General features: G+C 34.7%; 1 protein-coding gene and 1 long non-coding RNA gene across 3 annotated transcripts in view; one reads left to right on the top strand and one right to left on the bottom strand.

Annotated features, from left to right (window-relative positions):
- Hex-A (Hexokinase A) overlaps positions 1-23,767 on the top strand; it is a 124,495-nt gene extending 100,728 nt beyond the window's left edge. For both annotated transcript variants that reach the window (XM_090393347.1, XM_090393348.1), the window contains exons 8-10: positions 8,218-8,357; positions 14,994-15,130; positions 22,363-23,767. In XM_090393347.1, the coding sequence (XP_090249473.1) occupies positions 8,218-8,357; positions 14,994-15,130; positions 22,363-22,464 (379 nt within the window). In that variant the 3' untranslated portion in view covers positions 22,465-23,767. The remainder of the gene's footprint in view (positions 1-8,217; positions 8,358-14,993; positions 15,131-22,362) is intronic.
- The window catches only part of LOC150106837 (uncharacterized), a 50,341-nt gene extending 22,351 nt beyond the window's left edge, over positions 1-27,990 (bottom strand). The window contains exons 1-2 of the long non-coding RNA XR_016548371.1: positions 27,791-27,990; positions 23,498-23,554 (exon numbers count right to left, since the gene is read on the bottom strand). This is a non-coding gene — a long non-coding RNA (uncharacterized LOC150106837). The remainder of the gene's footprint in view (positions 1-23,497; positions 23,555-27,790) is intronic.

Below are 27,990 nucleotides of genomic sequence, written 5' to 3'. Positions count from 1 at the left end.
TTATAAGAACAAGTCCTTTGGTTGCAAAGACCTGGTTTCATATGGAGTGGGAGATATCCCCTCCCTAAACTTGAGTTTATTCCTACTTCCCCTTTTCAAAATTACAATCTAGTTGAACATGGTGGTGATAGTGAAATGTATAGTCAAATAAGAAAAGGGTGATCATTATGGGTGATTTTAATTATGGCAATATAGACTGGAATGAAGAGATAGCAACTGGAAGTAAAGAAAATGAGTTTCTTGAGTTTTTGAGGGATAACTACCTCAGACAGTATGTAACAGAGGGCACAAGAGGATTAAGGGTCTTGGATTTGGTCATCTCATCGGAGGATGTAATTATCAATGAGGTATCAAATCATCCACCAATTGGTGAAAGTGACCATGAGGTGATTACTTGGGTGGTTGCAAGCAGTGCAAGGACCCCTGTGAAAAAAGGGTATATGTGGAACTACAAGGGGGGTGATTATGAAGAGCTCAAGAGACAGCTTGCAGGTGTAGCATGGAATGAGGAGTTAGTGGGAAAAGAGATCAATGCAGCTTGGGGATTTTCAAAAAATATTTAGTAGATGCAATGTCTAAATGTATACCATGGGTGAGAAGGTTAAATAAGGTAGGTGTGAGATGGATGAATAAAGAGATTAAGCATACAATACAGAGAAAAAGGGCATTGTGGAGGCAGCATAAGAGAAGTGGAAGTAACCAATTTCATGAGGTCTACAAAGACCAGACAAGGAGGGTGACTTGGTTGGTGAGAGTAGCTAAAGAGAGGTATGAACAGCAGTTAGCTAATGAAGCTAAAAAGAATCCTAGGGAGTTCTTTCGATATGTAGCCAGCAAAAGAAAGAATGATTATGGAAGGATGACACTGATTGGAGGAAATGGTATAAAGACAGCTGTTGCAGAATGTGTGGTGGAGATACTTAATGAGCAGTTCATAAAGATCTTTCAATCTTGTGAATGTGACTTCATGGAGAGATTAAGAGCAGTTGATGATGGGGAGGAGAGACTGACTGTAAGTGAGCAAGAGGTGTTTGGGGAGTTGAGTAAACTAGATGTAAATAAGGCTATGGGACTTGATAATATATCGCCGCGTATTCTGAAGGAATGTGCCAGAGAGTTGACACTTGCCTTGACATATTTTTTTAATACGAGTCTTGCACTTGGTCAAGTCCCTAAAGAGTGGACGGAGGGCAAGATTGTGCCTCTTCATAAAGGAGGTGATCGAACTCAAGCATCAAACTATAGGCCTATCTGTGTGTCAGGTGTTGTGGTTAAGTTGTTGGAGAAGCTTGTGAGAACTAGGATTCAGAGTTGGGTTGACAACAATGGTATAATCTTTGATGGACAGCATGGATTTGCTAAAGGGAGGTCGTGTTTTAGTAATCTACTTACTTATTACAATAAAGTGATTGCTTCCCTGGACAGAGGAGAAGGATACACAGTAATATACTTGGATTTCGCAAAAGCTTTTGATAGAGTACCTCATGATAAGTTGACAGTCAAACTAGAGCAGATGGGGTTGGATATTAGATTAGTGCATTGGATTGGAGACTGGCTATCTGATAGGTATCAACAAGTTGTGTATTGGGGTGCAATATCCAAGAAAAGGAAAGTCACTAGTGGAGTGCCTCAGGGATCTGTTTTAGGGCCATTACTATTTAACTTGTATATTAATGATATTGGCGAAGATTTGGATGGAGATATTCAGTTGTTTGCAGATGATGCAAAGTTGGGACGAACCATAAAGAGTAGTGAAGATGTTGTGGCCTTGCAAGAAGACTTGAATAAATTGAGTGATTGGGCAAGCAAATGGGGATGTGAGTTCAATGTTGCAAAATGTAAGGTTTTAAAATTTGGAAAACAAAGATGGGATGCAGAATTTATGCTTGGTGAGAATATATTGTTGGAAGTAGAGGAAATAAGAGATCTGGGGGTGATAATGGATAAGGATCTAAAATTTAGGGGACACATCGCAAAATTGTGAAGACAACACAAAGACTTCTGGGAATGATGCAGAGGACACTGACGTGTAGAAGTAGGGAGATTCTTGTTCCATTGTATAAAGCTTTGATTAGGCCACACATGGACTATTGTGCCCAGATTTGGTCACCTGGTTTTCAGAAGGATGAAGAGATGTTGGAAAGGGTCCAAAGGTGACTGACTAAGGTAGTTTCTGACCTCTGGAATGTCGAGTATGAGGAAAGATTGAAAATATGTAATTTGCAGAGTCTAGTGGAGAGAAGGAAGAGGGGAGATATGATAGAGACCTACAAGTTGGTAAGGGGTTGTTATATGATCAATGGTGGAGAAGTTCTACAGAGAATAGTGGGAGATCAGGGGAGAACCAAAGGTCATCCCTGGAAACTGTATAAAGAGGGTGTGAGTAGGGGAGTGAGAGGCAGGTTTTTTCATGCCGAGTTGTGAATGATTGGAATGCCTTGCCTGAGAGTGTGGTGTCCGCAAGGAGTTTGAATGTGTTTAAGACGTGGTATGATGAGATGTGTGTGAGATAAAAGGACCTCCTAGATGAGTCTTTGACTCCACGAGGTCTTGTTTAATAATAATAATAATAATAATGCTGTTAGATTAGCTGACAATGAAATTAATCTTACCTTGGCATAATGTTTGGTTTTTAAAAAACCAGATCATCATAATTTGGGATTATAAGTAAAAAACCATTTGCAGATGGTAATTTAAAGAGTAAATTTTTTTAGTGTGATACCATTCATTCTCAACAGCAACTCATCAGCCATTTTCAAATATTTTGCTAATGAAATGACAAAGTTTAATAGTGATTCTAAGTTATAAAATTTGAAGTAAATTTCATTAACTACATCACCTCAGGAAGGAATTCTCATTGCAAATTGTTTTTTCAAGTAATAGTCAAATTATAATTTAAAAAAGAAAGGAAAAAATATCAACATTTATCATTTTTTGGCATTAAAAACAAAATTATAATGCAGAAAAATCCAACTGGTCTTAAACCAAAGACTGGTCAAAGAACAAATATTATTGCACAGTCACATGTCTATGTGACAAATAGACTTTTGGCAGGTTCTTATAATGGGAGTTAAAGTTCAAGAGACATATTTTGTTGAAAGGTAGACAAAATAAAACAGAGAATCAGTTGTATGTAGAAAAGCAATTTCACCTGGATCTACTGTAATCTGATTTGAATTACCTAGGTTTAAAAAAAAATATAAGATCTGATAATGTTGGAGTCTTGACGAGTAACAGACTGATTTGGAGGAAAATTGTAAATAGGAAGTTAGTTAGTAATGATGTAAATTTTTCATGTAGTACTGTTATATCCTGTACACCCCTTGAGGATACATGTCAGGAATTTGATATTTTGTGGAGATAAGTGGAGAGGATTCTAGGCTAGTTGACAAAGTTAGTAATGGGTCTGTGAAATGCTTGACTATCAAAGGTTTGATGGCTGGCTGTAAAACTTAGTTCATAAGCAGAAAAGAAGATATATAACAGAAAACATACTTACTAGAGGAATTTTTATAGGATAGATGCAAAAGTAATTTTTCAACACATGGTAGGAGGAAAGAGAACAAGGGTAATCCTGTAAATTTGAACAAATGTTTTTTTTTTTTTTTTTGCTTAGATTGGATGAACAAGTGGAATGGGTTGTTGAAATAGTTGAGGGTAGTAAATATATTCAAGTACTGTATGAATAGTGGTATGAGCCTCCTGTGATGAATCTAAGGGACATTTCATGTGATGTGGATTTGTTAAAAGCAGGTGTCCATGTATGTGTGAAGAGGGGGAGAGATTGCAGTATACTTATATTTATTAGAGCTTGAAAATCATCTTGAATAAGAAACATAATTATGAGAGAGATTCTAGTTATGTTCTGTTCTTTCAAAGGTTCACTCATGGCTAAATTGGTATTTAAATTAAGCAAATGAATAATACTATGGTTTTAGATAGTGGGCTAGCTGATAGAAAGTATATCATTATATGTAGAAAGCAATGACTTAGAAAAGATCAACAAAGGGTGGGGAGAGGGGAAATACCACAGGGTTCTCCATACTTGGACCACTGGTAATTTAATTTATGCAAGGTGTGCTTATTAAGAAAATAAATTATTCCACTGAGAAACTATTACAGAAAAGCAGAGAAAATAATTCACTGCTTGAATATGTCTGGCATTTCCAATTTAGAAGCTTGTTTAGGGTTTGTTCTTCAGCTTCATTTTATTTTTAACATCTACTTTGTCAAATCACTTTCCTTTTTAAATGCAAATTGTTATTATTATGATTATCCAGGCCTCCATGAAATCAAGACTCATCGTGGGAGGTTGTTTTTAGGAAGCAAAGTTTATCATACCACTCCTTGAACCCATTGACCGTTCCAACTCGAACCACTCTCTCAAGCAATGCAATCCACAGTTCAACCACCCTCCATGCAAAGAAACCACTCCTCACCCTCTTGCTCAGTTTCCTTTTGTAACTTCCAGGGAGGGCCCCTTGTCATCACTCCTTCCCGCTGTTCAACCAAGCGAAAGAACTCCCAAGTGTCAACCCTGTAACCGCCTTTCAACAGTTTAAGTCTCTATCATATCACCTCTCCTTCTATCTACCAAACTGCATTCCACATTCCCTCAGCCAATCCAGGGTCTTATACAATGGAATGATAACTCTTATCTCTACAGGTCAGCGTCCTTCTCATTATTGCCGCAATCCTCTGTGTTATCTTCGCCACCTTTGCAATATGTCCCCTAAATTTCAACTTTCTATCAATCATCAACCCCATATCTCATGTTTTCCCTACTTCCTCCAGTATAGCTCCTCCAATAGAGTATGCAGCATCCCATCGATGTGTTCCAAACCTCAAGACCCTTACATTTTGTTGCATTAAACCGATACTATTTATTTGCCAATCTGTCTAGTTTATTTAAATCCTCTTGCAGGGCTACCACATCTGCACTATTACTAATAACCCTTCCCAGCTTCACATCATCTGCAAACAACTGAATATCCCCCTGCAATCCATTGACAATGTCATTGATATAAAGGTTAAACAATATAGGTCCTAGTACTGAGCCCTGTGGGACCCCACTTGTAACCTTCTGCCTCCTTGAAACTGCCCCACCATACACAACTCTCTGATACCTATCGGACAGCCAATCCTGAATCCAGTTGACCAACCTGACATCCAAACCCATGTGCTGCAACTTAAACATCAGCTTATCATGTGGCACCCTGTCAAATGCCTTTGCTAAATCCAAGAAAATGGCAGTATGTTGCTTTCCCTCATCTACTGCTCTTGTAACTTTATTATAAAAGTATATTACTAAAACAAGAGCACCCCTTCACAAATCCATGTCGACTCTCACAGATAACATTACCCTCATCTGCCCAATGCTGTATATAGTCCCTCACTAACTTCTCCAAGACATTAACAAGACTTTCATTGAAAACCCAGTTCAACGGAGTTGCCAGTCCTTTAGCACATTCTCACAAAACCCGTGGTGAAATACCATCCAGTCCCAAAGCTTTACTGACATCCAGAATACTCAGTATTTGGAACATACTCTCCTCTAAACCTTGAACCCACCTTATCTCTCTAGAATTAAAACCCACTTCTCCAGGATGAAATATTCCAATAAAGTGTTTATTGAACAACTCCACTATGTCCTCTATCACTCAGTCATTCTATTCCCATTTTTATACCACATTGTCATTCTTCCATAATCATTTCTCCTCCTACAGGCCACAGCTAAAAAAATTACCTAGATTTTCTTTGTATCTTAGTGCCAATCTCTTCTCATATTCCAGTTTTGCCTTCCTCACCATACTGGTCACTCTCCTGGCCTGTGTCTTATATTCTTCGTGTATCTGCCCTCCACCTCTCTCCTTATCTCTTCCATAATCTTTTTCAACTGCAGTTCCTGTTTGATATTGTTTGTCATCCACTTAACACCAAATTGTCTCCACTTTTTCACTTGTGGAATACAGCTTACTATTGCTGCTAACAAATATTCCTTCACAATTTCCCAAGCACTTGATATCCTGGCCTTCCCATTCTGCCTTCCATGGAACTGTCCAAGTTATCTCAGATTATTATAATCACCTGCCTTATAATTCCACATGAGTTCCCTTTTCTTTGATACACCTGCATGTCTATTCATCTTCCAAGTCAAAACCACATGGTCACTTTCTCCAACTGGTGGAAGAGATGTCATCTCACTTATTATCAGCTCTTCTGATGCTTCTTTTGGACCAAATCCAAAACTCAAGAACTTATTGTTCCCTCTATTACATCTTGCCTAAGACATTTGTCCCTCAAGAATTCTAGAAATGCCATCCCCTTATTACTACATGCATTTTCCTCTTCCCAGCTTATACTATTAGTTAAAATCTCCCATAACAATCATTCTGCTTGCACTTGCCAAGCTCAACTGCCTAAACATCTCCTGCTCCCCACCCTCTGTGCTCCCTGGTTTATAGCAACACCCCACAAGTTTTTTTTTTTTCTTTTCCCCAGAATGATAGATCTTTAGTATTGATTATTATTATTAATGTCTGACCTCTGTGGAGTCAGACATTTCGTGGGAAGATTTAGCTTTCCCCATGCCAGGAATCAAACCTGGACCCTGGGTGAAAGCCAGATATTTTAGCCACTAGACCACACTTAGCCATAGTAAATTTGTTTGCTGATGCTAAACTGGGAAGAGAAATGAAGGTGATGCAGAAAGAGTTAAATCAACTAGCTGTATGAGCAAAGGTAAATGGTTGCCAATTTAATTTGGGAACCATTTACTTTTAATCTGTTTACGTTTTAGGGGGGAAAAAATGCTGCTCTCATTCCCTACTGTTTAACTCTTCTACTTTTGCAGTTATTAACTGCAGCCAACAAACTTGGACGAGGAATATGGTCAGTAATATCTCCCATTCTATTTCCCCTGTCTTCTTGAAATACCATCTATTACACTATTCCTGTATCATCTTCCATCAACCATGTCTCATCAATAGTGATAATTTTTTGGCTAAGTTGAATTGACTAGTGCCAAAACTCTTGTCATTGATGCAACTGGTATTCATGTAGACAAATTATTGGGTACACAGCTATCCTTGCATCTTGTAATGACTGTCCCATTCAAATTTGAGACCTAAAAAAACTGCATTCCATTCTCTCACCCATTTGCCCCAGATGTGTCTGAAAACATGGTTGTTTACATTCTTCCTAACATCTCTAATTCTCATAGACAAGCTTATGCGTTGGTTATGCATTACTAAATCACTTAAGGAATTGACAACATAAGAATATAAATTAAATTACACTTTAATAAATATTTCCGATATTTTGGCAATCAACCTCAGTCCTAAGAAACTCTCCAAACTTCAACAAATTTGGTTGTATGAGACTGCCCCAAATTTGGGAGGCTTACATCAGCAGACCTTCAGCCCAACAGCCAAGAACACTTACATAGCATAAAAGTCCTGATGGCCCCCGCTAGGGGGCACCATCAGGACTTTTCGGAGAACAATGGCTTCATCACTTCATTCTCAGTTACTGTGTTCTAGTGCCTATGTGCACGTGCCTTTTTTGTAAATTCTTTTTGAAGATGGCAACGTGACATTGCCGAAATATCAGAAATATTTATTAAAGTGTAATTTAATTTATATTCTTATGTATGTTGTCAATTCCTTAAGTGATTTAGTAACCTAATATCTCGTAGTTTTCCTAATTTTTGTACTTTCAGCCTCTCACTGAACAGCACTTTCTTCTAATGTCTAACTCCAAACTATTCACATGCATTTATGTGTAAGTGCTTTTGTCCATCAAATTCATTTCAGACATCTACAAGCTGCATAACTTGACTCCTGAACAATCTTCACATCAACTCATTTGTAGTCATGGCTCTTCTTAACTCACTCCAGTTGTATTGTGGCAACAGACTTGCAGTCTTTACTCTTTCTCTATCTTAATTTATTTAAGATAGGATTTGTCTTATATCCAGATGTTTATAATAATTCCACCCAAGAAAAGTTGGAAACCTACACCACACGAGTACAATGGGTGGACTTCTAAGTTGAATGTTATTTAGTGAAATATAATTGCAGAATGTAGTAACAAAAAATGTATTCATGATCTTAATTTTATAGTGCATTATTTGACCTCCACATAGCCTACCAAACTAATTATAGGAGGTCTATCAGTCATATTAAATAGATTTTAAAAAATGATTTCTTTTTCCAGTGATCCAAAACATAAATATGTTGAGACAAGGAAAGCTTTACATGAAATGGGTTTGCACCATGCATCTGATGAAGACTGTGAAAATGTAAAACTAATATGCTCTCTAGTCTCAATGAGAGCTGCATACCTAGTATCAGCAGGTAAACATTTTATGAAATAAAATTTAGAATAAGAATGATCCTTGTTTTTTTTTTGATATGAAGATGTATGCTAAATTTAAGCTTTTCTTTTCACTTGTACTACTACATCATCAAATTCCTGACATGTACCCTCAAGGGGTGTACAGGATATGATAGTACTACATGAAAAAGTTGCATCATTACTAACTTCCTATCTACAATTTTCCTCCAAATCAGTCTATTACTTGTCAAGACTCCAATATTATCATTATCAGATCTTATATTTCTATCATCTAAAGCACATTGTACAGTATCGATCCACCTATATCTTGGTCTTCCTCTGGGTTGTTTTCCTGCCAACCTGGCAGAGAACACTTGTTTTGCTAATCTTCCCTTGCCCATTCTGTTTAAGTGACCATACCACCTGAGATTAGCTCTGCTAACACATTCCTGGATGATAGCATCAAGTTCATTCCTAATATCCTTGTTTTTTAATATGTATTGCCATTGATGCCATCTGTTCACGCTCCTAATCTTTCTCAGGACATTCATATCTGCGGTCTCTACTCTTTGGTCAAGTGTTTTATTTCTGACCCAGCTCTCAGATCCACAAGTTAAAATTGGTTTGAACACTGTCTTGTATATAGCTAATTTGGTGTTCTGCCTAATTTCTCTCTTATTCAATATAAATTTATTCAATTGACTTCTTACCATACCAGCTTTGTTGATTCTGTTGTCTATTTCCATATTAATTTACCATATTCAGTAAAAATCGTGCCTAAGTAGCTGAAATGTTTTACTTGTTCCACAGGTTCTCCATTCACAACACAACTCACATTTTCAACAATTCTACCTATTTTCATTGTCTTTGTCTTTTTAATGCTGACCTTCATACCATATCTATCAGAACAGTTATTCAGTTTAGTCAGGGACGCCTGCAAACTTGTAGCGGATTTATTTAGAAGTATAACATCGTCCGCATAAAGCAAAGAGCTGACATTAACATCTCTAATTTTGATATCATGTTTAATATCACTTTCCTTCATAATATGATCCATATAGATAATGAATAACAGAGGGAATAATGTACATCCTTGTCTCACACCAGATTTAACATTAAACCATCTTCCTGTACGTCCTTCAATTCTAACTGCCGACTTGCAACTGAAATACAGACTATTGCTTGATATAATGCCTGATTGACATCATATAACTGTAGCATATTGAATAGTTTCTCTCTTAGCACCTTCTCATATGCCTTCTCCAGATCGACAAGTTTTATTTCTCTTTTTATATATGGGTACTATTAGAGCTCTACTCTATTCATTGGGAATTCGTCCCTCTGTCCAGGCTTTCTGAACTATGCAGTGCAGCCACTGTAAGACTTTTATACCACCATACTTCAGCATTTCTGGTCGAATATCATCTACTCCTGCTGGGTTTCCACATTTTAAGCCTTTGATGGCTTTTTCTACTTCAAGTATGGATATGTATTCCTGACTGCATGCCTGGTCAGTGTTTTTTATCACTGTGCTATCATCACTGCTTGTTTCATTTAGCAGTTTTTTGCTAAATGAAAAATGCTCCATACTTCAAGGATATCTTTTTCTCCTGTTTTCATGTCATCTTTATCATCTCTAACTTCTTTTACAGAACTCTTTCCTCCATTCCTAAGCTTCTTCAACAACCTCCAGAATATTTTGCCACCTTCTTGATATTTATTTTCTATATTCTTGCCAAAGTCCTCCCATGACTTTTGTTTAGCTAGTTTTACACACCGTTTAGCTTTCTTACATTTGTCTCTGTATTCTGTAAGAGTAAAAGCTGACTTATTTGCCAGGAACTTTTGATATGCTTTCTTCTTTTTCTTCACTGCCTCTTTAACTTCCTGTGTCCACCAGGGAGTTCTGATTTTTTTTATCCTTGCACACAACCTCACCACATGCCTCTCTGGCTGAATCAATCAGGGTTTTCTTCGAGGCTTGCCACTGAATCTCCAAGGTTTGGTTCCTGTTCTCAAACTCTTTCATTTTTTCTTCGATAATCTTTGTGTATTTTAGTCTACAGTTCACATCTGAGAGCTGCTCAACTTTTATTCGCTTTAAAACTTTCTTACATGTTATTCTTTTCAATATGAAATTCAATTTTATCCTGCTCAAGACTAAATAGTGATCACTTCCAATTTCAAATCCCCTGTACACCTGGTGTCCTGCACCAGGGAGAAAACATCACTATCAACAATAACATAGTCAATGAGACTTTTCTTATTCCTAGCTTTTTCTCTCCATGTGAATTTGTGCACATTTTTATGTTGGAACATGGTGTTAGTAATAACCAGTCCATGTCCTGGGCAGAAATCCAACAGGTATTTGCCATTATTATTGGCTTTGCTCTTTTCTCCAAATTTTCCCAAAATATTTTTGTATATTTGACAATCATTTCCTGCTCTGCTATTTAGATCCCCAAAGAAGGACCAACTTTTCCTTTTTCCTTGTGTCAGTTGCTTTTTCTAAAGCATCAAAAAATTCCTCCACTTCTACCTTAGTTGAACCTTCTGTGGGAGCATAGGCACAAATAAGTCTCATTGTCCAATTTCCCCATTCTGATATTTGTCCACATCACTCTACTTGTGACTGACTGCCATTCAAGAAGATTAGCCTCGTATTTTGTGTTGAATACTATGGCTACTCCTTCTTTTCCTTGTCATTGCCTTAATATAACATTTTGTATTTATTGTTCAGAAATATCTCACCAGTTTCTTTTTTGTTTCAGTCACCCCTATTATGTTGATCTGGTACTTATCTAATTCATCAGCTAGCTCCATTTCTTTGCCATTCAGGCTTCTTATGTTGATAGTACTGATCTTTAGCTGTGGTGATGGTAAGTTGGTGTGCTTTCAGATCTGTTCCAGTAGCTGACTTTTCGCTGTTCGCCCTGGTTCCCTGGCGAAAACAACGGGGGCCTTGTTTAACCGGGCAACGCGCCAGCTGGCATGAAATTTTGTCATGTTGTACCATCATTTTTTATTTTGGTTTAAGCCAATAATACAATTTGTTTGGCTAAATACCAAATTGCCAGCCCATCCTCGTTCATTCAGTATCCAAGTAGATACCCCATAGAGTGCACCATGAGAAGGTGAGGATTGGACATTAGGTCAGAAACCCTGGTCGGTTCTCTGCATTCCTTTAAAGGCTATGTGGAGGTCTCCTCTCAGTTATACAGCTTTGATCCTTAAGCACCCCTCCTACTACTACATTATGGCAGTTTTAATTGATGATTTTGGTTACTTTGTAGTTATCAAAATCTTTAATGGAATTTGCCTCAAAACAGGCCTCATATTTGGATGTAGTTCAGTTATAGTAAATAACATCCTGTCTAGTATCCTGTTGACCAGTTTCCCTATCATTTAATATAGGGATAATTTAATCTGTTTTTACTTTTTCTAAATTGATCTCTAAGAGCCTCCATGGCTCATTCGAATAACAGGGAATATGGGAGAATGATAATAGTTGGTTAAAGGATTGGTGACCACTAGAAGGATTTAATTGAAATCTTTTAATAAACTGTGCATCAAAGTATTTCATCCCTTGTAAATGTGATATTGTGCAGAGGGAATAGGGGGAGGAACTAATTGTGGAGCAAGCAAGGAGCTATACCGGGAATTCAGTAAACCTGATATTAATATGGTGGTAGGGCTTGACACATTGCCATGTGTTTAAAGGGAATGTTAAAGCATCTGCATTCTTTTGTAAGCACTTTACAGCACTTTAAAATATTAGGTGTATTTTAAATCAACAGGTATTATTTTAACCTCCTCCTATTTTCTTTTTCTTTATTTAAAACAACTGTCTCTTATTCCATATAAATCTATTCAGTTGACCACCTACCATTAGGAGGTCAACTGAACATAAATGTTATAGCTAGTATGGTGAATACCACCTATAACATTTAAGTAAAAAAAAAAAAAAAAAAAATCACTTGAAACGTGTTAGCAGAAAGCAATAACAGTGAACAGATTAAGTTTTAGTTTGGCAGGTGGTAATGAAGTTCTATTTTATGTGTAAAGCATAGGCATTGGCTGTGAACAGCTTCTAAATGCTACTGTGAATGAAGATGTGAACTTTTCTTTTTTTTTTCCAATGAGTCTTTGTTGAAAATTACTTGATGTATTTATCAAAAAATGAAAAACTTTTGGCCTCTCGACATGAAGAGTGATAATGTGAAGTGAAAATGAAGTGTGTAGAAAAAGAAGAGATTTTTTTTTGAAGAAATGATCAGCTGTTGTAGAGAGAGAGAGAGAATTTATGCAGTTTTTGTGGATAACTACTTTATGCAGCATGTGTTGGAACACAAAGTTTTAAAGTATTAAATATGCCACCTGGTTGGCTGAGTGGTTAGTGTATCCGCTCTCCATCTAAAAGGCCATGGGCTCAAATCCCACCGTGGACATGGATATTTGTTTGTGAAAATACTAATGGTAGATGGCATTGGTGTAGATGAAGGTAGTTGCGGCTGGTGGAGACGGAGAGTTGTAAAGTAGGTACCCTCCCTTGATGAGTCTTTGGACTCCCTGGAGGTGTTATGTAATAATAAATTGGGTGATAATTTCAAAGGGTGTAGTTGTGAATGAGATAAACACTGTTGTTCACAACCTACATTGGGTGAGAGTGATCATGTTGTATTGATTTGGAGATAGTCAAGTGGAGAAAGATTTCATTTTAAAAAAAAAGAGTGGGAGAGATATGTGGAACTATAATTTCCATAACTGCTGATATTATAGTCCACCTATATCAGTACTATAGGTTGCAAGGGAAAGATGTTCATAGCAAATGTGAATTTAAAACACATCAGACACAGGCAGTATACAACTTAATACTCAGAATCAGGTGATTAAACAAAGAGTGAAATGCAAAAGTAGTCTGCAATAGCCAAACATAGATAGATTATGTAATTTGGGCTAGAAAAAAGCAGTATAGCAAATCATTTGTGCCAAAGGAAAATCTCAGGAAATTCTTCCAAGTTTTAAATTGAATTTACCATTCAGCAAAAGGAAGAAAGATTATTGAAAGCAACAATATGATGGCTACAAAGGATGTAGTGGGATTATTTCATGAATGCATGCTGTGCAATGCTTCCCCCCCCCTTATGGGAGATAAATACTACAAGAACTAGAAATGTCTGCAAGGAAACTTCTGCTATGTATTGAAAATTTTTGTTATCCCATAAAACTCCCTTAGTAATTTATGTTTCTATCATATTCTCTCTTCTGCCTGTCTGCCCAATTTTGGAATCCTTCAATTTATCATCATAGTGAGCTCGCATTCCTCTCGCCATCTTAATTGCCTATCTCTGAATTCTCTTCACCATTTCATCTCCTCAAAAACATAGTGATAGTATTTTTTTTTTTTTTTTTTCATCCAAGTGATCCTTATTTTGTGCATGTTTGCAGTATGTCCTTGGAACTTCATGTTCTACTGTCATCCCTGATCTCATCCATTTCTTGTAGTACAGTCTCATGAATGTGATATGCAGCATGTAATTTTCAGTCCAAAGTCCCACATTAACCTGGAAATCATTCTTTGCATGCCAGTCTCTTCAAATCTTTATGCAGGATTTCTATATCATCTTTTATCATTGCCCATCCCAGTTTAGCTTCAACATCTGGATAACTCCTCCCTCAAATTGTCCTCAGTATTATTAACAAACATGAATAAATAAACAGCACTAATCCATTTACAGAGTTCAGTAGCACATTGTTAGTCACCTGCCTTCTTGATTCTGCTCAACCATATACTGCTCCTTGATGTTTATCAGCTACCTCTTATATCTTTATATCCATCCTCATTTTCTCCAACATATGTAACAGATTAATGTATGGTATCCTGCCAGATACTGGTGTTGATGGCATCCTTATGAAATGCTATCTGCTTTGAGCAAGTGCTTAAAAAAAAAAAAAAAAAAAAAAAAAAATTGCAGAAAATTAACCAATAATGAGAAAAATGAGAAGTTAACAAAATGATCAAAATAGAAAAACCTATCAGTAGGAGAGGGGGGGAAAAAAAAAGCAGTAGTCATGTCATATAAAAAGGATATTAGAGAGAACAAAAACAAACAAAAAAAAAGTAAATGCTATATAAATGCAAACTTAGTACAACTACTGTTGTTTATAACCCCTCCTTCCCACACAAATTAGTTGATTCCTTTTATTTTCTACATTTCTGCATATAAGTGACATAGGGTGCACAACTCAAATTCTTCACATCAAGTATGAAAATGGTCCTTTTTGTAGGAGCTCTGTTTATAATTGATCAGAAAGCTATGATGTAAGGTCCTGATCCTTATATCATACCACACAGCTGAATGTAAAGTTGACACCCATGTGAAAGTAAAATTTAATGTACCAAATATTGATATAAAACTTCTTTCTAAATATCATATAGTTTTGGTTATAACAGTATTCATTGTATGAGTAGCTGAAGTTTTACAAACAGCACTCATACAATGAATACTGTAATAAACTTTTCAGTGGTAATAATATAATGTTGTATTGCTATATCTTCTTTCTGCTGAAGATATATAAAAATCTAGTTTGTTCAGATATAAAGTTGTCTCTTTCTATAATAACTGTATTGTTAATTTTTATTCTAAATTTTTCAGCTGCTGCAACCATTTTGAATAAAATGAAACGGCCACATACCACAGTTGGGGTAGATGGCTCTGTGTACAGATATCATCCTCATTTTCATGATCTCATGGAGAAAAAAATTGCAGAACTCACAGCACCTGATTACAAGGTAAGTAGTTAAACTTTGTATGGTAAAAAATTGCGACAGTTGATAAATTTACGTGGCTCTTTCCAGCTTTAAAATATTATCCTAAGACCCCATGGAGTCGACTCCTCTAGGAGGTCCCTTTTTCATACCGTGACTTAAACACATTCAGATTCTCTACTCAGATTCTCTCTTTCTGGCAAGGCATTCCAATCATTCACAACTCTTCATGCAAAAAACCTCTTCTCATTCCCTTGTTCACACCTTCCTTATACAGCTTCCAGGGATGACCTCTTGTTCTCCCCTGATCTCCCACCATTTTATGGAAAACCTCAACATTGATCTTATAACAACCCCTTACTAACTTGTAGGTCTCTATCATATCACTCCTATCTGCTAGACTCTGTAAATTGCATCTTCTCCATCTTTCCTCATATTCAACATTCCAGAAATCAGAAACTACCTTAGTTAGCATAAATACCCACCAAGCATAAATTCTTCATCCCATCTTTGTTTCCCAAATTTTAAAACCTTAAATTTTTCAACATTGAATTGAGATCCCCACTCCTGTGCCCATTCACACAATTTATTCAAGTCTTCTTGTAAGGCCACATCTTCTCTGCTCTTCATAGTTTGTCCCAACTTTGCATCATCTGCAAATAACTGAATATCCCCATCCAATTTGAGACTTTGCCAACTAAAAGTTTATTCTGGTTGGCAAAGTCTCAAGTTGTCAGCACATCCTCATTCGATCAGCCTTGAAGTGAATACTTAGTAATGACATGCACTGGATGAAGGCATGAGTTGGATACTGGTCAGAAGTCTCAATTAAAGTTTCATATTTTAACTTATCCCAACTATACTTCAAAAATGTGTGTTAGTAGTAATGCTGATGACAATTATATGCCTGGTTGTCTGAGAGTAGGCTGAAATCGTATGTTATAGTGATAGAATACAACTAGATATCATGCAGGTTTTGGGCAGTCCCAAAGCAAGTATGGTATCTTGCTGATTTATGCAAGGTCCTGCTGCTTCTGTCAGTGAGCCATGACAAACATAAACACCATCAATTTAAGAGTTATCACTGGGAAAACTTAAAGTAGCAGAGGAATTATAAAATTACCATGCTGACATAATTGTTGTAACTGAGATTATCATTTCTCCATGGAGTCAAAATTCAGTGCGAGGTCTCACTGATGCACACAGCTCAAATCATGCATTACTCATTTACTGTTATTGCACTCACATTTTCAGGCAATGCATTCCATTTATCAACACTCTCCATGCAAAAAAAAAAAAAAAAAAAAAACTGCACCTGCTCTATTTATACAGCTTCCAGAGATGGCCTCTTGTTCTATATCTATCTTTCCCATTCTATGAAAAATCTTCAATGTTAATCTGGTAACATTCACTTAATTTATCTTAGTCATATACCCCCTCCTCCAACTATTCACGAGGCTCTGCAAATTGCATTATCTGAATTCTCAATCATTCTTCATACCCAACATCCAGTGCCGGCGCTAGGGTCTTTGCTGCCTGTGTGCAGTTACTATCGAAGTGCCCCTGTAATGATCAGGGTGTGTGTGGTTCTTTTACGATAACAAAAATTTAAATTTTTTGAAATTTCTTAAATAAATTTTGACAGAACAGCCACATGTTGGTTCGCTAAATGTAACGAACGGGGTATTGACTAGGCAGGATAATTGTTAAAAATCCGAATATTCAAAAAATTCTTAAAAGTTAAAGCAAATTTTGACAAAGCCACTTCACTTCAATTGTTAAATATAATGATACAGGGATTATAGCTTTCTCACCGACCTGAATCGCTAACAAAATTAAAATGAATTTTAATTAAAGTTAAAATTTATTTTCACTAAAGTTTAAAAAATTCTTGCATTTTATAAGTTACTAAATTCTTAGTAACTTGTAAAATTTTTTTAATAATTTTTATAAGTAGAACTATCTTTCAGGAAAATAAAAGAAACTCAAGATAGATGAGAAAATAAAAGAATTCAGAAATAATTAGAACATTTAATATAAGTATTCAAAAAATAACATCTTTACAGAATAACAGAAAATAAATTAAATTACATAAATATACTTAAAATTTACGGGTTTTGATTTCATATTCATAAAATTAGAAATAATGGTCTTAATGTCTAATTCTGCACATATATCATTTTCAATAGCTATTAATGCCAAACTAACAAGCTTTTTTTGACATACATGTTCTTAAGTAGGTTTTAATCAATTTCAACTTGGAAAAGGAACGTTCACTGCTCGCTACAGTAACACGTAAGGTTAATAGTATTCTTAAAGCAATTGACAAGTTAGGAAAAGATAAATTATTGGACACACTGAAATTAAGAATATCGAAAGAGTTTTGAATATTTAAATTATCCTTCCGAAAAATATCCTGGAAAGCACATAACTCGTCATACAGTTCTATTGCATTTACATCTTTATTGTTGCTGTCCTTCAAGAGAATCTCTAAATCATCACAATTTTTTCGTAAATCTTTGTTATTAATTTGTAGTAATATAACAAGAAATTGAAATTATCATAATATGATTTTAGTTGTTCAAAACGTTCTATTAACGAACAGATTGCAACATCTAGAAGTGTATAAAACACATTCACTCTAATTGTAAGTGGAGGTTTATGTGGTTTAGAAGTTCACATGGGCATATTCTGGTAATTGGACCACATATTTTTATTAAGCTATATAAAACACAATGAATAAAACCCAACAAGTTTCATAAGTTAAAGTTTAAAACACAAAGAAAAGAGAAATTATTAATAATAGTTCATGCTATACAGTTGTAGCTGTCTGACTATTCATAAAATTAAAAATCGGAATGCAGATTCAAAGCAGTGCTGAGTTTAAACAAAGCTGCATGATGCCATGTTCTGTTGTTCACGTTCATAATGTCTGAGGTATATTTTTTTATTAAAGCTGACCAAACTTGGTGGAGAATTAAACCTTGATTTTTATTTCATTGTGTTGGAATTTTAAGCATGTTTGCAGCTTCTTTAAATTTCCTTATGTAACAGTTTTTTTCTATGTACGACATGTTTGTTTTCTGCCAGAATACATTGTGGCTGGTGGAAGTGGTATGGTATGGAAGCTTTATTCTCCACCAAGTTTAGTCAGCTTTAATAAAAAAAAAAAAAAAAAAATATACCTCAGTCAGACCTCGGACATTATGAACGTCAACAACAGAACGTGGCATCATCCAGCATTGTTTAAACTCAGCACTGCTTTGAATCTGCATTCTGATTTTTAATTTTATGAATAGCCAGATGGCTACAACTGTATAGTATAAACTATTATTAATAATTTCTCTTTTCTTTGTGTTTTAAACTTTAACTTACGAAACTTGTTGGGTTTTATTCATTGTGTTTTATATAGCATAATAAAAATATGTGGTCCAATTACCGGAATATGCCATGTGACCATTTATGTGCAACAATGCACTCTAAATTTATCTTATGGCGATTGTGGCGTTTCGTCATGATGCTCATAGTCAAATTGTTGTCTTCTTTCATCGTCTAACTTCTGTACCAGTTTTAAATTCTTGTTCTCCATCCACCTCTTCACTCAGTTCTTTTGCCGTTTTTAGAACTTTAAAATTTGTATCTGATCGATACTCTTGTAAGAATATTCTTAAGTTTTCGATAGATTCTAAAGCAAGTGTAATGTTCATATTTTTGTCTTGAAGCATTTTACTCACAGGGTTTATTCTGTTAAGTAAATCATGCCAAGTTATAAGAGAGCAAATAAATTTGTAGTCCTTTATTATAGCACATAATGTTTGTGCTTCCTGCTGAGTTTCTTTATTAAAATTTTCATTATTTAAAATTTCAAAAAGTGCATCGTAAATTTCTCCTAACTGATATCATAGAGGGCAGATTGCATTAATTTTACTTTCCCATCGCATTTCTGATGGTTGTTTCAATGTTAAATTTTTTACGAACTTTAAAAGGATTGCCCAACATTTGTAAGAGAATGAAAAGAAATTGTATATTTCTTGAATAATTGCAAAGACACTAATTGTATTTCCATTCACTTTGGCTGCATCGTTAATGATTATTTTTAGAGTATAAGCAGCACATGGCACGTAAAAAGCTCGAGGATTTTGTTCAAAAGCAAATTATGGAGCCCATATTTTTTCCCTTTCATATTTGCCCCATTGTCATACCCTTGACCTCGCATGTCTTCAATGGGAATGTTCCATTTTTCCAGTTGTTCCATTATTGTTGCACATAAACCATGTCCTGGTTTATGTTGTTCTGATTGAAAAGAAAATTCGTTTCTGCACATAAAAACTGTTTCACTTTAGATAGACTGCAGTAGACACAACATTCTGCAGGCAAGCATTTAGCCTGCTCTCGCTGCAAAATTGGAAACAGCTGGCTGATCAAAGAGGCGGCAATATACAATTTTTAAACATTTTTATTCGGTGTATCGGGCCTTATTTATTTTAATATTGATCATTCTAAGATTTTCATTTTTATGATAAAAATTTCATTTCTTAAAAATGAAACTTATGAACTGTGCCCCCTTCATAGTGGCACCTGCATGCTCTGAATGCCCACTTCTGTCGGCCCTGCTAACATCCCAGAAACCAGCTTAGTCAACTGTCTTTAGGACTCTTTCCATCATACCTTCATCTCCTTGAAATCTATATGCAGCCTGATCCAAAGCTTTATACAATGGAACCATAACCTCCTTATTTCTAAATGTTAATGTCCTCCTCATCGGTGTTATAATCCCTTGTGATGTCCTCACAATTTTAGCAGTGTGTTCTCTAAATTTTATTTAGTTCTTGTCAGTCACTGCCAAATCCCTTATTTCCTCCACCTCCTATAAGTTAGCCCCCACCAGTTGTAAATTTGTATCCCACTATGCCTTCCAACAACTTTGAAGACTAGTAATTCCACTCAGTCTGATTAAATCTTCTTGCAGTGCCATAACATGTACTCTGTTCTGTTTTTATAGTTTTCCCTAACTTTGCATCATAGCATCCAACTGCATATCCCTATTTAAATACCTCCCAATATCATTAACATACACGTTAAAACAGAAATGACTCCAAAACAGATCGGGCATACTACTAGTAACTTCCACCTTCTGGGAAACTGCTCCATCAACAGCTTGCTGATACCATTGAACAGAGTTTATAACTATCTAACCTTCTTTTATGTTCCAATTTAATCACTAATTTGTCATGAGGTAATCAAAGGCATTTTTGCAAAATGCATTGCATACTGGATATGCATCTTATCTAATGCATTAATTACATCAATTGATATAATAATTAAATTAGTATAACTATTAATATAATAATTGCCAAAACATGATTATCCTTTAGCAGACATGCAGACTATCAAAAAAAACGCTGCTGCTATCATGCCAATTTTGCACCCCAGCCCTCCCAACCTATTTTAACCACAATACCAGATATGAATGCTATAATTCTAAGCCTCAGTCTTATCACTCACTTTGAAGTGGATAATTTTGCCTACTTTCCTCTCCTTTTGGACTTGATCTTACCACAAGATTCTTGTTAAATAGTTATGTGAAGGATATCTTTAATTCACTAAAACATTTTCTCAAAACACATAGCTATATGTTAAGTCCCACCTTATTAACATTAACTTTAATTCCTCATACCTCCTGTCATCAGTCCCTTCTCCATTCCCACAATTATTTTGCACGATGTCACACTTATAAAGATGCAATACCTTGTAAGTGGGACATCATGCAGAGTCTAATTAAAGTTACCATTCTGCCACTTTCACTAACTAATGTTAGTTCATGAACGTGGCAGAATGGTAATATTCTCCAAAAAGCGTTTCTTTTTTTTTCTACTAGCCACATATTGAAAGAACTGTAGGATTTTTCTTGTCATTATTTGACTTCCTGAATATATTCAGGCATTGCTGCTATTAAATAGTTCTTGATTAGCTCCCAAGCAGTACTGATCTCCTTTTTGGATCCTTTCTCGCACAGAGATGGATGTCATCTCTGTGCGAGAAAGCTCGGGAGATAGCTCCAAGCTGTCTCCTGAGCTTTCCATGATTACATCTTTTGTGGTTCTTCATGTATTCTTTCCTCACAGAAGTCCTCATTGTTGGCCACCACTTAGGCAATACTTCATGGTTACTCACTACTCAGAGGAAGATTCGACACCCTGTTTACAGTAACATCTTCGGTTGAGATAATATGGTCAAGACTCTTGATCTTTGCATATCCTCAGTTATGTAACTACTTAAGATTGTTGTTCTTCAAAAACTGAATGTTTTTTCTATTCACACTGGATGTCATCTCTTTGTTGCAATCTATATTACCATAATTAAAATCACCTGTAATGATTTCTCTTTATTTGATAAGGTGAGTTGCCTTAGTAACTTGAGATGGAATAATGTATTCAGATCTAGTCCATTTTCATAGGGATGAGAATATATTGAAGAGAATCCAGAAAAAGATTAACTACAGTGATGTTGTGATGACAACATTGTCATTTGCAGAAATTTCTTGGATGGAAGGAGATATGATTTGAAATATTTTGGGATTGTTACAGGATTAATCTGGAAGTTTTTATAGAATGAAGGGAGAGAACCAGAGTTTATCCCTGGAATTATAAGGAAGGTGCGAGCAGGGGAGTGAAGAAAAAGTTCTCTGCAAGGAACAATGAGTTTAAAGCCCATTTCACTGACCTTTGTGTGGGACAGTGAGGGATCTTTTGAAATGAGTTCTTAACTCATCAAATATACAATGTTCAATTAATATATATTAACTCATGTCATTTCTATTTTAAATTATAATCTCTATTAAAATAAATAAAAATCAAACATGACATTTTCATTGATATAATCAAATCATTATTGAAGAAATATAAACTGGTGAGAATGTTTTCCAAAAACCTATTTAATGTAAATTTTTTAAGAACAAAAAAAAGTAGTAATATTTTCAATGATCTTTATTACATAGTGGTTAATAGACTTATCTTTCCATGAGCCTTGTGACTTGAAATTCAGTGATTTCTCTTATTGGAACTTTGACGATGCTCTCTGAATAGTGCTATAGATTAGTTATTTGTTGCTGTTGTCTTAAATGATTTTATAAAATATTTGAAGAAGACAGAGAAATGTCAGATGTTCTAAATGTTGAATTACTGTATGAAGAAATCCTTTGCTAATTAATGTATGCATATCAAATTAATTTGCTTTTTTATTTTTTTCAATTTCAGTTTGACCTCATGTTGTCAGAAGATGGAAGCGGTCGAGGTGCAGCTTTGGTTGCAGCTGTAGCTGTACGAGCCAAGAAACTAGCAAAGTGTAGAAAGCAGTAGCATTGTCAAAGTGTACAGAGTATAACCCGGATTATAAGGCACATGCTTTAACCGGTCTTTCTTTCTCTGTCTTTAGGACAGTACAATTGTGAATATATCCATATTGGACTACAGGAACTGTGCGAGAACAGATCCCATTCGGCAACGTAGAACGTTAACAGTGCCTCATAGTTTAAATATATGTTACATTAGGACTGTCTGGCATAAACTGTGTAAAGACTTAAGTGAAAGATGGACCAAAGAATTTTTTAATGTTCCACTTGTGATAAGCTTGGAAATTTTCCAAGAGAACAGTGCAGTGCCAGCATAATGTTCGGAACTAAACATTAAATGAACAAAATTATTTTAAATATTTATTACACTTTCTGTAAAATTTTTAGAACAATATTTAGTTGTTAGTTCTTTTAACTATTTTCAAGTTAAAGATATTTAATTAAAAATTCTACATTTTTTTATACTAGACTATTCTTTGATAAAGCATATACTGTTAGTGCTTGATTTATAATAGGAGTCTGCATTCCTTATTTTTACAAAGTGATTTATTTTTAGCAAGATTGTTTATTTTTATTAATTTACTTTTCTTTTTCTAGTTTGTGGATTAAAAAAACACCATTAAAGCTATTGTAAATTGTTTCATAGCAGAAATTTATTGTAGATTGTATTGGACTCTGCATCTCAAATTAGTCATCAGAATGTGCATACCATACACCAAAATTTTTCAATTAAGTTTATTATTTTTTTTGGCAGAGGTGATTTTTTTTTTTTGTATGTTCTTATTCATAATTAATGTAAATATTTTTCTTACACATCTTGTATTCTCCGAATTTTAGATATCTGTGATACCAATTTCTTTTAACTATAAAACTACTTGAAGTTTTAATTTACCTTTTTTAACATTGCCCAATTATTGTACAGATGTATATTTTTAAGTCTCTAGAAACAACCAAAAAAATTTAAATATATGCTGCAATTATACAAAGAAGAAAAAAAAATTTAAATATCCATGATATAACAGAAAAAAAAAGAACCTCACCTTAATGATTTAATTTCATTCTGGCTTAAAAACACTTCATCTGTATATAAATCTTAACTGATAAAAAAAAAAAAAAAAAAAAAAAACACAATAACTTGGTGTGCTTTCATGATTTGAGATAGGAGATAATTCTACTTTTATGATATTAATAATTTATTGATTAAAAAATATTTATAGCATAGAAACATTTAAATTCTTGTTGCAGTTCGATTTTAAAAGTTCAATTCATTTGTAAAGATGCATCTAGTAAACAAAAATAAATATTAACTAAAAATAGTGTACTTGTTTTTCTCTTTGTAATGTATCATGCATTTCTTGCACAAATAGGAAAGGTAAGCTATATATAAACAACAACAAAAAAGTGTTGTGATAAACACCATCAGAAATTTCATTTTCTGATATTTCAATGAAAATTTTGAAGTGAATTTAGTCACAAAATTTCTTTTATTTGCACAATCGGTTTTAGGAAGACAAAGGGTGATTTAAATATTCCTTAATCCTCTCCGAAAATTTGTATGTTAAGTGAGGATCTTAAAGAGTAATCGGTTTTTATTTTATTTTCCTCTTAAACTGAAATACTTAGTTCAATGTTGTTTAAATTAGGCTGCGAAAATACTAGTGGTGGTGGTTGGCGTTGGTGGAGATGGAAAGTTGTAGTAGAGTAGGCCCTCCCTCGATGAGGCTTTTGGACTCGCTGGAGGTGTTATGTAATAGCAATAATAATAAATTGCTGGTGCTCCGAGTCACCACTGTGTTTTGGTTAGCAGAAAACTTTCATGCAGTAATAAACTGCTTTTAGTCTTAATACAAATTTGTAGATTTGAGCCCACTCTCCATTAATTATCTGCGACATGCATTTACACAAATGCATCATAAAGTGGAATTTAATACATGAACCTAAGATGTAATGCAGATAAAATTTAAACCAATAAATGTAAACTTTTAGGGTGATCCTTTTACATGCAGCCCATTAAAGAACTTGTACTCATTTGGAAACTTGTAAATGTTGGTTAAATGTAATTAATGTTTAATGGAAGACAACACTTGAGAAGAAGTAAATTAACTTTAATTTACTCCCAGTATTTCATTCCATCTTGGACATCATTTGCTATATCTTTAAATCTAATATCTGCAACTAAGCATTACACATATGATCGTAATAATCCCACTCATGAAAAGTTGGAAACCTGTAGTAAATTGCAATGTATAGGGCCATTGTTAACAACTCGGTATATGGTTCAAACTATAAGCTTGCAAATGATCACACTCGGCCTTTCAGCTGCCCATTACTTATCAACTAGAAATGACTGATTTATAGTACACACTGGATGTTAGATTGCTAACAAGGGACCAAATGCTGATTTATTGTGGCACATTTTAGTAGCATTGGCTGTAGGTTAGATAATCTTCGAATCTTGCAAATAAAGTACCAATAACTAATCCTCCGCTAACCAAGGTGGTCCCTACTCTATAATAAATCATCCACTATGTAAAATTTACAAAACTCCCATGCCACAGTGGGATTTTAACTTTGCAGCTACTGTACAAAATATCAGTTTCCTGTCTCTTCGTATAGAGGAGAGCTAGCTGAAACTTTGTACAGAGGTTCTGTATGCAAAATAGATGAGAATGAACCATGAATTTTGAATTTTTAAGTAAACTGAAAGGTTTAATTTTATAGAAACCCTTCCTCTCCCCACCTTTAATTATAACAGCTCAAGATATTGAATTGGGACTTTTCTTTTGTATGGGATTTAATAAATGTCTGCTTACAACAAACGTTTTTTTATAATTTGTGAAAATTCATGAAACAGTTCAACATCTCAGAAAATTCAACATCTTGATTAGTACAGTACAGTAGACTTCCACTTTTATAAAATAATTGGTTCCGGAAAGCTGTTGTAAATAGAATCCTAATTTACCATAGTTTCATGTGTTAATGAGTTGAGGTTTTTGTTCGTGGAAATAGTTTGATATATAAAAATACTACACAGAAATGGCCACCAAACAAAGCGATAAACATTTAATTATGCAAAAGTAAAATGTTAGATGTTACAGGACTTTTTAAAATAAACTATCGACATGTCGTTTCTTACTTGATCAATTTCCCTGTAGCATGATTGGCATTCCTAATCATGACTGAGATCTTTAACCAAATTTTGAATGGAGCTCAAAATTTGGTTAATCTCTTTGCAAATTTTTTAGACTGGAGTCGATTTTTGAAAAGAAAAACTTCTTTGTAATGTAAACTTATAGGTAATTTATGTAAAAATGCAACACTGATCGGGTTAGCAGTCAATAGCAATGAAATTAATGTCCTTCACAACAGAATAGAAGGAAATATTAAGCTAAATAACCACATTCTTGAAGTAAATGATTATCAGTCCCTTGGTTCCTCATTGATAATCTGACAAAGTGAAAAAAAAAAGTTCTTTGGTTCCATAAAACTTTAATATATATAATATATCTGGAAATCAAATCTCATCACCACAAACACCAAAATTCATCTGTACAGAACCACCAGTCAAGCTATATTTACATATGGTGCCCCGGAATTATTATTATTCAGACCTCCATGGAGTCAAAAGACTCATCACGATAGCTTTGATAACATGTTTTCAAACATTTCTAGGATATACGTCACAAGATTGCATTCCCAATAGTGTCGAGGAAAGCCAGAAAAGATACCTAACAAAATTTAAGGGGGGAAAAAAATTCAGATGATTGAGACACCAACTTAGATATCCATCTTCAGCTACATTCAGTGTTCTTGCTCTCTACAGGCCAACTAATGGACATAGGGAAGAGAAAGACTAAAAAGTTTTGGCAATTATAAGCAAACTTCTTTTTGAAGAAGCTCATGAACCATCTGACACTTACCAAATTGGCACAAAACAGAGCAACCAGGCCCACTTTCATCTAATAGACTTTAACATGATTTTTTTTTATTTTATTTACGAATATTTCTATATATATATATATAATTCCTTATTCATAAATGAATAAATGATTCTCAACTTCATTTTCCTCTTTCCCAACGTTTATAAATGTACTGTGATAAAATGGAGATATATATATATATGAATATTTCTGTATATATAATTCCTTTTCATAAACGAATAAATGATTCTCAACTTCATTTTCCTTTTTCCCAATGTTTATAAGTGAAAAGAATATGCACTGTACTATGATTTTAAATAAAATGGATAATAAATGAAGAACAAAGTAAATTACAGCCGTTTGCTATAACTGGAAACTATAGTATAATCCCCCTCCCCCTTTTGCACCCTGTGAAGTGATCTGTACACGACTTATAGCTTATTTTATTTCATTTTTTTTTTTAACGCAAATATGTATGCGTTACGCTCTACTCAGTGATCAGTTAATTTGCAAATTTCAGTGGAATCGCAAGTACTCCGATATCCTTGCTTTTATTGTCCACTATTTCATAATAGAATTCATACTGAGACAAAAGAGTCGTAGTGCCGTAAAGCGAGGATGTCTGCGGTGTCTGTATGCTAACATGTTTTATTGTCTTATAGGTAGGCTGACCATATTTCCTTGAGACAAACTCGGGATGCGAGTTATGTAATATTCTGTTTTAATGAAAATGTAAGACGATAAAAAAATTATTACATAAACATCGAGGGGACTGTATTTCACTATGATCGTACCATGAATATTTCTCCAATGAAGTGATCTTACGGATCATATTTTGGTCTTTCAACACCTATCATAAAACTTCTCGCACTCCATGACACAATTTTGTCTTACAACTAACATGGTCCTCATTGTCTCAACACTTAATCTTGATTTCTCCTTTGACCATATAGTGTTCATAAGAGAAAATATTCTCTTAGCAGGTGCTGCACTTTCTGGAAGACAAAGAATAAACTCTACAGTATTAAAAGTCTTAAGTCTAGACGTTTTTCGCTCATTTCAGAAAAAATCTGTACCCATCTATGAAATACAAGAATGTTTTCTTTATTTCATTATGTTTCTGGCTACTTAGATGTTGGTTGATGTTTCTGCCTCCATGAGCAATTGAAAAATGGACATTTTAATGTTGGCATACTACTTTTGTCCCTTCACTACACAGTTTGTCCAGTTTAATAAATTTGAATTCTTTCTGGCGATTGTCATTAAAACTACAGTTTCGCCTCTTTAACATTAACTAAGACTTAAAACTTAAAAAAAAAAAAAATAGGAAATTTAAACCACTGGCATTGAATAACAAAGCCACCTGTTAACATACAGGCAAAACAAAAACTAATGCTACAACAGAATAGATACCGTGTCCGAGACGAGCAAGTGTTTTTTTTTTCTCTCTCTCAATAAATCACTGCAGATATCGATATTTAGTATCGAACAATGAGACTCGATGGTTATACACATGGGCGGCTCATGCATAGGCACTGTGGAACTGCAGCACCCCAATTTTTTTTCGAGGCAGAAAGTTGTAGAGTAGATGTCTTGGACTCATCGAGGAAGGA

The sequence above is a fragment of the Typopeltis vanoorti genome, chromosome 5 (assembly GCF_054136105.1).
Source record: "Typopeltis vanoorti isolate ZY-2024b chromosome 5, IOZ_Tvanoo_1.0, whole genome shotgun sequence".
Classification (NCBI taxonomy): domain Eukaryota; kingdom Metazoa; phylum Arthropoda; class Arachnida; order Uropygi; family Thelyphonidae; genus Typopeltis; species Typopeltis vanoorti.
This window is presented reverse-complemented; position numbering and strand designations above follow the sequence as displayed.